At 36.4% G+C, this 12,848-nt stretch overlaps 1 protein-coding gene across 1 annotated transcript in view; it reads left to right on the top strand.

Annotated features, from left to right (window-relative positions):
• Positions 1–12,848, top strand: part of LOC128688805 (glutamate receptor-like) — a 78,211-nt gene that overhangs the window by 43,782 nt on the left and 21,581 nt on the right. Inside the window, exons 3-7 of the mRNA XM_070085669.1 lie at positions 1,973–2,094; positions 2,206–2,322; positions 2,718–2,941; positions 5,615–5,743; positions 6,548–6,706. Of these exons, the coding sequence (XP_069941770.1) occupies positions 1,973–2,094; positions 2,206–2,322; positions 2,718–2,941; positions 5,615–5,743; positions 6,548–6,706 (751 nt within the window). The remainder of the gene's footprint in view (positions 1–1,972; positions 2,095–2,205; positions 2,323–2,717; positions 2,942–5,614; positions 5,744–6,547; positions 6,707–12,848) is intronic.

A 12,848-nucleotide genomic window follows, 5' to 3' on the forward strand; every position in this document is an offset into this window, starting at 1 on the left:
ATGTCATGTCTGAGGGCAATGTGTGGTGTGAATATAATGCAGAGAATTCGTAGTTTGGAAGTTAGGAGGAGGTGAGGGATTACCAAAACTGTTGCCCAGAGGGCTGAGGAAGGGTTGTTGAGGTGGTTCGGACATGTGGAGAGAATGGAGCGAAACAGAATGACTTCAAGAGTGTATCAGTCTGTAGTGGAAGGAAGGCGGGGTAGGGGTCGGCCTAGGAAAGGTTGGAGGGAGGGGGTAAAGGAATTTTTGTGTGCGAGGGGGCTTGGACTTCGAGCAAACATGCTTGAGCGTGTTAGATAGGAGCGAATAGAGACAAATGGTTTTTGAGACTTGACGTGCTGTTACACTATGAGCAAGGTAACATTTATGAAAGGATTTAGGGAAACTAGCTGCCTGGACTTGAGTCCTGGAGATGGGAAGTACGGTGCCTGCACTCTGAAGGAGGGGTATTAATGTTGCAGTTTTATAACTGCAGTATAAGCGCACCTCTGGCAAGACAGTGATGGAGTGAATGATGGTGAAAGTTTTTCTTTTTCCTATCACATTTTTACTGAATACGTTTCGTTCTTGTTACCTTATTTACTCCAAATGATAGAAGGGCATGAGAGAACATTAGGAAAAAGTATGTAAGTCGTGAAGATTATATGAAAGAATCAGGTCATCTAATACGCTTTTGACCTGGGAGCAGGAAATCAGCGTGGAGTAGTATCATATGTGAAAATGTAGCTGTAATGGTGTTTTTGTCAGCTCTTTGTTTTATGATGTAGGTATTAGCTTTCACTTTCATGGTCTTCTGGAATTGTCTCTGCTTCCAATGAGACGATTACTCTAATTGGCTGAACTGTTAATTCAACACTTTGAACTAACAGTTCTCGTCAACTCTCATTCTTCCTCTCAAAGTCAAATTAATTTGTCTTTTACTGTCGTCTTCCATCTCATGCAACTGTGAATCAATTATGGTTAAGATTTGGTCTTTGCTCCTCAGTCACTTTCTTCATCTTTTCAAATTCACTTCAGGCCAACCAGTTCACTACTTTTTCCCCTCTTCATTTCTTTATATAGTTTTCCAAGTTTTGCCTCTCTGCATCATTGAGTTAAGAGCTCTTTATGATTCTATTTCCATTCTTCTGCATGGTATGATGTTCTCTGCCTACTGTCACTTTCCAGCTAGATACCCCATCTTAAACATTCAACCTCTAATTCCAGTTTCTACTGCACTCTGTTATGGTATTTTTTCATACCTTCTTTCGTCGTCTTATTTCTGTCATCTAGCATCCTTCATTTATCATTCTTCCCTCATTTAATTTCAAATGAAGCTTTAAATTTACTGCAGTATGGTAACTAGTGCCTAGAGGTCTCGCATTTTCAATTTTTTCCTATGCCAGGTGTATTTGCAGTGATAATTACCTCTTGTTTTGCTAGTTCTAAATATGCTGACACGTACAAATTTTCCCTAATTAGCTTCATCAACTTAGCACTTCATGTTTCCAGATCCCTTGTGGTTCCCGGTTACAGTCATCCATTTCATTGTGGTTGAAATTACCCATTATAAGGAGCATAATAGAATAAAATAATAATGAATGAGCGCCTACATGGAAGGAAAACTTTATTAAACTGTTAAGTTATTAATTTTTCATGATTTCTGCTTAGATTTTTTTCACTTAACATTAACATAAAAGGATATTGTGTGACTTAGAATATAAACATATTTATGTTTAGTGACGAGTTATTAACTGCACTCTGTCAATTTTTAAAAAGTAACTCGGCTGCATAATCTCTCCTTCCTCTTTTGTAATCTGAACTTCATCAATTAGTTAATCCTGGTAATCAAACTTGGAGAATCCAAGTAAATTTCTGCTAATATGTAAATAATAAGCATAGCTCTAGTAAGAAACTGACTGTTACTTTAACTGGCATGAGAAAAATTTATACTTTACATTAGCAAACACCAAACATGTTCATCCATCAGGTAAACACAAGTCATCATCAGTGGAGTTGCTGGTGAAGGCTGTACTGACCGACCAGTCTCAGTTCAGTCACTCCGTTTTCTTCTTCACAGATGGCACCACCTCTGCATCTACTATATTTACTGTAAGCATTTTACTTTCATAAATAAATTAGTATGAACAAATTTAAACAAATATTGAAGTGTACCATTGATCCAATGTCCTTCTTTTTCCATGAAAAATTTGTATATTTTAGATAATAGATCATCTAGACATCCCAGCAGGTGTTGGGACATTTGAGGCAGAAGTGAGTGTCCTGGACGTCAACAAGACGGATACTCAAGTGTCACAAGTGATCCCCCATGCTAGGAGAGTAAGTAATAAGGAGGCAGGAAAAACCAACAACTGCCCGAAAAATGGACAGGAATATAAGTACTTTATGCACCTGTATTGAGAACGATTCTATGGTGACGTTGATTACTTGATATAATGAAAGACCAAGAACCGAAGTGTTGTCAAACATTTTATGAGTGAATGTATTCATGTCCATTTCCTTATAGGAAAATCACATGTTAAAGTTTTAAGCAACTTTCACTATAAATCTGTGTAATATCAATAGGTGTCACGTGGATGTTACTCTGTGATAATGCCTTTATATTTTAATTTAATTAAAAAATGGGGTTTAGGAAACAAGTCTTTAGGATTAAGTTGTAAATCACATCACAAAATTATCCTTCCACACAATGAAATGGGACTTTATTCCGATAGATACGTCAACTCTCATCATACACTACAATTGTTGTGATAAGCGATGAACTCGAATTCGTGGGTTCGTTCGTGAAGTGGTCCCTGAAGGGTCGGCTGGCGGTGTGGTCGACGAGGCTCCTCACTGTCACCCGACTAACATTAGCGCACCTCCAGTCCTACTACACCTCTCTCTCCAAGATGAATGAAATGCTGCTCATCATCACCGATAGCCAAGCAGGCTTAAGGTAAATTATGGAACGGTTGGAGCAAGAACTCATGGCAAGCGAGTTCTAAAACTCACAGGACAGTGAGCAAACCACTCGGCTTGTGAGATTTTGTACCTTCTAACAATGTGTTTGAGATTAACCCGTCTGGTGATTCATTTGCAACAGTGTTAATATGATTTAGTGAGTCAGAATTTAGATAAGACTGTGGAAGAATTGAATGCATCCACATATTCGGGATGTATATCTACATTTTTGGGCATATGCCCAAGAATGTAGATACACATCAATTCCTCGGCAAATTAAATAGCTTAGCCCATTCTATAAACTTTACTGTTGAGTTTGAAGAAAATAACTCATTGCCTTTTCTAGATGTTTTAATTATTAAGGGTAATAATGAATTCAAATTTAAAATTTACAGAAAACCCAAAATAACTGTTCCTATGTCCACTATTATTCTTCACATCAAGATGGAGTTAAAGTGTCTCTATTCTCATCAATGTTTTTGAGAGCTTTACGTATTTGTAGTCCAGAGTTCATAAATGACGAAATATCCAAAATTTATGAAATAGGTAATGATTTGAAATACCCAAGAAACGTAATTGATAAATCTTTTAAAATTGCTAGAAATACTTTTTACAATCCAAAAAGGGACAACCAGCCTTATTCAACTAAAAATATGTTGGTTCTCCCTTACCATGAAAACTTGGTTGATATGCCTTCTCTTCTTAAGACATTTAATATTAAAGTTGTATTTAAAAATCTTGTATTTAAAAATCTTGTTACCTTAAAAAAAACTTTTGATAAAGAATTCCCCCCAAAATGCTGATGGATGTGTCTATAAGATTCCTTGTCAAATTTGCGATAAAGTTTATTATGGTCAAACTCGTAAAAGTTTCGAAATAAGATTAAAACAACATAAATATAGCATTAGAACTGGACAAGATTCCAATACTCTATTTATTCAAGTGAGAGATTATAACCATCCAATTGATTTTCAAAAAGTTGAGAAAGTAGTATCAAACAAGTCCATGGTCGACAGGAATATAATTGAATCTTGTTACATAAAAAGCAGTTTTGACAATAATATGAATATTTCCTTTAGTTTATGTAAATTAGATCCATTTATAATTAATAGAATTTGGGAAGAATTTAATAATACATTGGACAAATAATAAATTTTAAAATTCTTAATTCTTGGGTAGAATAGTTTGTTGGTGGGTTGTGTGAAGGACCTGTCTAGTTTAGAGTGTTAGCTGCGTGAACTTCACTTCAGAATGGAAACGGCGGACAGCAGAGGAGCATCGTGCATTGCTTCTGATCCTGCTGCTGCATCTTTAATCTAGAGAACCGATGTCGGTTCTCTCTCTCTCTCTCTCTCTCTCTCTCTCTCTCTCTCTATATATATATATATATATATATATATATATATATATATATATATATATATATATATATATATATATATATATATATATATATATATATATATATATATATATATATATATATATATATATATATATATATATATGTCGTGCCGAATATGTAAAACTGATCAATTAGCAAGAACTCATTTAAAATTAAGTCTTTTCTAAAATTTTCTCTTATACGTTTAAAGATATATTTTTTTCATTAATGTTAATGTAAAAAATTTTAATTTTGCTCCAAAGAATCTTAGAAAACTTTCCTAACCTTATTATAACAAGAACAATTTATTTTAGCCTAACCGAGCTAAATATATTTTAGATTTCTTTACAGTAATTTAATACCAAACAAATACAGTGAAATGTATTGTTTTCGTTAGGTTCAGAATGATTTTGGCGAAATTATTGCATACACAAATTTTCGCTTGTCCTATATGGCAAGATGAGCGTTGCTATTTAAGCCATGATCGCAAGTTCTGCCTATTCGGAACGATATATATGTATGTATATATATATATACATATATATATACACACATATATATATATATATATATATATATATATATATATATATATATATATATATATATATATATATATATATATGTCGTGCCGAATAGGCAGAACTTGCGATCTTGGCTTAAATAGCAACGCTCATCTTGCCATATAGGACAAGTGAAAATTTGTGTATGCAATAATTTCCCCAAAATCATTCTGAATCCAACGAAAAAAGATATATTTCACTGTGTTTGTTTAGTATTAAATTATTGTAAACAAATCTAAAGTATATTTAGTTGGATTATGCTAAAATAAATTGTTCTAGTTATAATAAGGTTAGGTAAGTTTTCTAAGGTTCTTTTGGTGCAAAATTATAAATTTTTACATTAACATTAATGAAAAAAATATATCTTTAAACGTATAAGAGAAAATTTTAGATAGGACTTAAATTTAAATGAGTTCTTGCTAATTGACCAGATTTACGTATTCGGCACGACATATATATATATATATATATATATATATATATATATATATATATATATATATATATATATATATATATATATATATATATATATATATTTATATATATATATATATATATATATATATATATATATATATATATGTGTGTGTGTGTGTGTGTGTGTGTGTGTGTGTGTGTGTGTGTGTGTGTGTGTGTGTGTGTGTGCGTGTGTGTGTGTGTGTGTGTGTGTGTGTGTATGTGTGTGTGTGTGTAATACTACTCAGTATTATCATTACAGGTGCAATATGTACGTACATTTGCCATTCAGTCCCCAAGAAACGCTACCATTACGAGTGGGCTACTGGACGCCCCAGCGAGGTCTCCTTCTTACCTCTCATCTCCCTCTTTTTCCTGAAAAATTCTCCAAGTAAGTCCATGTGGGAAAGTCAGACTACAGGTAATGGGAAAAATGGAAATTATAACGTTCAGTTCAACTCTTCTACCCGGGATGTATGTGGCTTGAGAAGGTTAAAACACAAAATAATCATTCTTATTTCTCACCTAGAGGAATGGTAGTGTCTGATAAAGGATGGAAAACAAAGTAAACAATCACTGTGATTTCTTACCCTTTAGGATGCTTGTATCTTGGGTAGGTTAAAACACAAGCCAAACTATCTCAGTTATTTCCTGTCTTGAAGGATACTAGTGTTTGGTGTAGGTTAAAACACTTGACAGAGACTCTTAAGTTTATTCTCTCGTTTAATATCTCCCCATTGCATGCAGTCCAAGAATTATTATTTGCCGTGTATCATCTGAAGGTATATAGAGAAATTTCTGGGAAGTGATGATGTCCACCTGTGAGGATCTTTCCATATAAGTGTGTGAGGGAATTCCTAGTGTGGATTCAAACTGCAGTGATGTCAGAGGATTAATCGTCTAATAATAACGTCTTTCTGTTTTCGACTGGTTTGTATTAGATTAGCTATTGTATTTCACGGACAGTCTCAGCATTTGAAGTAATTTTCTTCAATATATGTGGCTACATAAACACGACGATCTCAAGAACAATGCCAAGATTTTGGAGCGTTTCTCTTTCTTATAATAATTAAAGTGAAATCCGCACATCAGATTAAAGTGAAGGTTTCTATGAATGCAATAAGTAATTGGCCCTCAATTCTATTCTAAATATTTAACACAACGAAATTTCTACTATAAATTTTCAATACTACAGATTCGTTCACCAGCCTCATTTACTGGCGGCGTCAGAGGAGAGTCCATTTCATAGGATGATAATAACTGATGATCCTGTGACTCCTGGGAAACAGATATTTCACTTCGGAGGACCCATGGGGGACCTGCTGGACTATCTGGCTGAAGCTCTCAACTTCTCGTAAGTTTGAACTTCACAATAATTTGTTTGTTCTTAAAATATAAGTTTCATATTATATATATATATATATATATATATATATATATATATATATATATATATATATATATATATATATATATATATATATATATATATATATATATATATATATACACAAACATATACACATACACTCAAAAACATATCCATACAAACACAAGAGCACAAATATGAAGACATGTAAAATAAAATTTTTTACTTATGGTATAAGGTCACTAAACACAAAAGTATAAAGACAAAAATTACTGAAAATCGTGAAATTTTTATTTTTTTTTTTATCACACTGGCCGATTCCCACCAGGGCAGGGTGGCCCGAAAAAGAAAAACTTTCACCATCATTCACTCCATCACTGTCTTGCCAGAAGGGTGCTTTACATTACAGTTTTTAAACTGCAACATTAACACCCCTCCTTCAGAGTGCAGGCACTGTACTTCCCATCTCCAGGACTCAAGTCCGGCCTGGCGGTTTCCCTGAGCCCCTTCATAAATGTTACTTTGCTCACACTCCAACAGCACGTCAAGTATTAAAAACCATTTGTCTCCATTCACTCCTATCAAACACGCTCACGCATGCCTGCTGGAAGTCCAAGCCCCTCGCACACAAAACCTCCTTTACCCCCTCTCTCCAACCTTTCCTAGGCCGACCCCTACCCCGCCTTCCTTCCACTACAGACTGATACACTCTTGAAGTCATTCTGTTTCGCTCCATTCTCTCTACATGTCCGAACCACCTCAACAACCCTTCCTCAGCCCTCTGGACAACAGTTTTGGTAATCCCGCACCTCCTCCTAACTTCCAAACTACGAATTCTCTGCATTATATTCACACCACACATTGCCCTCAGACATGACATCTCCACTGCCTCCAGCCTTCTCCTCGCTGCAACATTCATCACCCATGCCTCACACCCATATAAGAGCGTTGGTAAAACTATACTCTCATACATTCCCCTCTTTGCCTCCAAGGACAAAGTTCTTTGTATCCACAGACTCCTAAGTGCACCACTCACTCTTTTCCCCTCATCAATTCTATGATTCACCTCATCTTTCATAGACCCATCCGCTGACACGTCCACTCCCAAATATCTGAATACATTCACCTCCTCCATACTCTCTCCCTCCAATCTGATATTCAATCTTTCATCACCTAATCTTTTTGTTATCCTCATAACCTTACTCTTTCCTGTATTCACCTTTAATTTTCTTCTTTTGCACACCCTACCAAATTTATCCACCAATCTCTGCAACTTCTCTTCAGAATCTCCCAAGAGCACAGTGTCTTCAGCAAAGAGCAGCTGTGACAACTCCCACTTTGTGTGTGATTCTTTATCTTTTAACTCCACGCCTCTTGCCAAGACCCTCGCATTTACTTCTCTTACAACCCCATCTATAAATATATTAAACAACCACGGTGACATCACACATCCTTGTCTAAGGCCTACTTTTACTGGGAAACAATTTCCCTCTTTCCTACATACTCTAACTTGAGCCTCACTATCCTCGTAAAAACTCTTCACTGCTTTCAGTAACCTATCTCCTACACCATACACTTGCAACATCTGCCACATTGCCCCCCTATCCACCCTGTCATACGCCTTTTCCAAATACATAAATACCACAAAGACCTCTTTAGCCTTATCTAAATACTGTTCACTTATATGTTTCACTGTAAACACCTGGTCCACACACCCCCTACCTTTCCTAAAGCCTCCTTGTTCATCTGCTATCCTATTCTCCGTCTTACTCTTAATTCTTTCAATAAAAACTCTACCATACACTTTACCAGGCATACTCAGCAGACTTATCCCCCTATAATTTTTGCACTCTCTTTTGTCCCCTTTGCCTTTATACAAAGGAACTATGCATCCTCTCTGCCAATCCCTAGGTACCTTACCCTCTTCCATACATTTATTAAATAATTGCACCAACCACTCCAAAACTATATCCCCACCTGCTTTTAACATTTCTATCTTTATCCCATCAATCCCGGCTGCCTTACCCCCTTTCATTTTACCTACTGCCTCACGAACTTCCCCCACACTCACAACTGGCAAATGAAACATCGAAGTTTTTCTGTACAAACTTACGACGGGTAATATGGAGAACAGTTCTAAGATATTATATGAAAAAAGAAACCAAATTTCAAACGAAAAAATAGAAATCAAATTTAAAACAACTCCTAGAGAATTATTAGATTCAAATGATGGAAGACATCATTGAGGCTGGAAATAAAACCAAATCGTCAAGTACTGAACTCAGTGTTAAGATATTGTTTTATAACCACTAGATTGAGTGCAAAATAACTGAAGTCAGAGACACCTATCCAGGTAAACTTTAGCAAAGTCAAACGTGAAGTGCCTTTTTTTTTTTTTTTTTTTGCCTGTGTTCCTTTCATCTATGTATGTGCAATATGTAAAACTCAACACTATGCGTTTTTCCCAACCAGGTCAGGAAGCATAAGTTCAATTTTGTTAAGTGCCAGCTGTCACCCTCAATTGGTTGGCATTAAAACTGAACAGAAAAAATAACTGTGGGACACATATTGCAAACTAAGTGTTGTAACCTGACTGTGAGTTTGTCTACAGGATATGCACTAATGTGTGTGTGATAAACACCTATTTTTTGGTTAATTTAAAATTTTATATACATAACATCTGAAGTCTTTTCAAGCATAATCAATATTAGCAGTATATTTAAACTATATATGCATAAGACATATATACATCATTCCAACGTACCGTAATAATATGGCTAAACAATGTTATCTGTGAAAATTACACTTAATTGACTACTTTTATATTTCCCTAGTTTATGAGAAAGTAATCAGCACTAGCATAATACACACATATATATATATATATATATATATATATATATATATATATATATATATATATATATATATATATATATATATATATATATATATATATATATATATATATATATATATATATATATATATATATATATATATATATATATATATATATATATATGTATATATATATATATATATATATATATATATATATATATATATATATATATATATATATATATATATATATATATATATATATATATATATATAATGTCGTGCGGAATAGGTAAAGCTGGTCAGTTAACAAGAATTCATTTAAAATTAGGTTCTTTCTAAAATTTTCTCTTATACGTTTAAGGATATATTTTTTTTTAATTTATGTTAATGCAGAAAATATTAATCTTGTGCCAAAAGAACCTTAGAAAACTTACCTAACCTTATTATAACAAGCGCAATTTAATTTAGACAAATTCAGCTAAATATATTTTAGATAAGTTTACAATAATTTAATAATAAGCACAATGAAATATATTTTTTTCGTTAGGTTCCTCCCTAAAACCCTGTTTAAGTATTATTCTATGCAAAGTGTCCCTCTCTGCGGAACACTACGCACCCTTCCAATCAAGGCGAATAATGCATCCCTCATTCCTTTCTCTTCCATTGCACTCATAAAATCATCTATAACGGAATGGCACGCTAACACGAATCTCCTCGGAATACCATAACGACCCAGTGTGACGACACATCCCACGACACTCTTTAGACGATTTCCCAACACCTTACGAAAGATTTTATAATTCGCACACAAAGGCGAAATAGAATGATGCTCACGGATTACTAACAGCTTTTCTTTCCTTTAGGATGAGCACAACGACCTATTTTATCGTGCTCTTGTGCACCAAAAATCCCCCTCCATAACTCCCAATGCTTGACATAGAATTCTACTGGTATTCCATCAAGCCCTGAAGATTTACACTTAGCCATTGCTGCCAATGCCCTACAGATTTCCTCCTCTTCAATAACTCCCCTTGACTCAATCCTATCATTATCCTAAATTAAGTTTACACAAAATTCCCATACAAACGTAAGCCACAGCCCAATTCTCCACTTTCTCCCAAAAATCTCATTCCACCTGTCCACAAAAACGCTCATTGCATCAGTGGTTTGCAGGCCTGAAGCCTTCCATATTACAATGCACTTCTTGATATAGTATTCGCTTGCCTCCGCTGTTGCTGTTCACGTAACACACACGCAGAGGGTTTGTCTCCCTCTAACGCCTCCTCCACTGCCGCCTATATCCGCACAGTATCATCCCGCTCATTATGAGAGCCCCCTGATTATAACCTTCTAACCTTTTATTTTTTTTCGTGCGAAAAAAAATGACAGTGATGTAGTCTATCCTTTTAATTATTCAATAACCCACATCGCATAATATTTAGCCTCCTACCTTTCCCTACAGAAAACTTACGGACCGCCCGTTTTGCTACCTCGTCCCACCACCATCACTACACCAGCCCGTTATCACTTTCCCAACAGCTCTCAAAATCCGCTACCGCTTTCTCGTCTTCTAAGAGCCAAGGATTCAATTTCCAGTGACGTCTACGCTGCACCGCCTATGAATCCCACCCCACCTCTGTTAGAATTGTCCGACGATCTAAAAAACCGTACTGAACACAATGTTACAGGTTATTTAACAGAATTTCTGCCCTATCTCGATCCATAATCCTTCCTCACAATTGTGATGGCACATCACGTAACATCTCGCTTAAAACTGGAGAATAATGACCCACGCCTCTGGGGGATACATCCTTCATCCAAACTACACAATTCAAGTTCCCCCGTTCAAAGGCTAATGTTGGCAAAAATTTAAGAAAAAATTCTAAAATCTTTCCTTATTAAATTATTTCTAACCCTGACAGTGCCATCCGCAAAGCAGTCCTGCCACTCTCACTCCACCTGCATAATGAGACCATCTCCACCGTTTTCACTACGATGATACACTAACAGACATGACTTCTCGACAATGAGGGCCACACCAGCTTTTAAACATACAGTAGGAATGTTGGAAGGGTTTCTCTTCCAGCAGTCTCGACTCCTTACGTTGTTGTTATAGCCCTTATTACTTGCGCCGCAGTTGGTCATAAGTTTTTCTGGTGATTTGGGTCTAATGGTTCTAATCGACTTAACCCATCACACCTCCAGTACCTCTGGTCATTTCTGCCCTGGACTTCTTACCGGACTGCCTTTGTGCCGAGGTTAATACATCATTAGATTCCGATGCTGGTGCCCGTTACCAGATACTGGACTCCTTCACCTCGGAGATTGCAATCGATGCAGCCTGATGCACCTTCACATCACATACTCTCAGATTCCACGATCAGCACAGATGCAATGGAAGTTCTCGCGGACTCCAGTGCCTCCACTTCACACACTTGAGCCTCTGGCCCCTACTCAATCACCGAACAATCTCTTTTCCCTTGGGAGGGATAAAAATTCCATTAACACTTTAGTTCGTCACCCATTTGAGCAGCCTCCAAGTCCATGTGTACACCAGCCTCCCCCTTTAACACAGGGATGGGCTCCTCGGCTTGAGCAGGGGTCTCCACGTCCACCACTACATAACTCTCCAAGGCGACGTCCGTTGTCTCTGGGCCCTCATAGGAGCGACGCATACCCCATGACCTGGGAACTTGCTCCTTCCCCGATGATGATGAACTAGGCCCACTCTTGCATCTTCCAGCAAGGATTCTCCACAGCCATATGGTAGTATCCTTCACAAGTTTTAAAAGTTCATCTCAGCCCTGCATAGGACACCATCACCTGCGATCCGAAATCTGGCAGGATGAAAAAGGAGGAAATGGCTACTTTAAAAACATTTTGAGAGAGTATGTTTCCCCTGAGGTAAACCAGTGTACACTCCATGCACCCATATACCTAGCTGTGTCGCATGTATCTTGCCAAACCGATTGAACACATGTAAGTTTCGTGTGCCGCAAAAGGAACATCACGAATTTGTGCACTCTGACGTCTTCATTCGCCACTATCACTACATTCTGATATTTGTTAAACATGTAGTCAAACACCTCGGCAGAGAGTAACTTTACAATCGTGCCGCCCTATTCATCGCTAAATCATAGAGATCTCCATCAGCAATTCCATGTGTGTCCCTAAATATGGTGGGCAGCAGCACGTTGGACACATGAGGCATTACAGCTCCCTTCCGAAGTTCAATGCCAATTGTGTTTACTAGTTTCCTCAATTCCGTGGTAAATGTGCA

Source organism: Cherax quadricarinatus, chromosome 16, assembly GCF_038502225.1.
Source record: "Cherax quadricarinatus isolate ZL_2023a chromosome 16, ASM3850222v1, whole genome shotgun sequence".
Lineage (NCBI taxonomy): Eukaryota > Metazoa > Arthropoda > Malacostraca > Decapoda > Parastacidae > Cherax > Cherax quadricarinatus.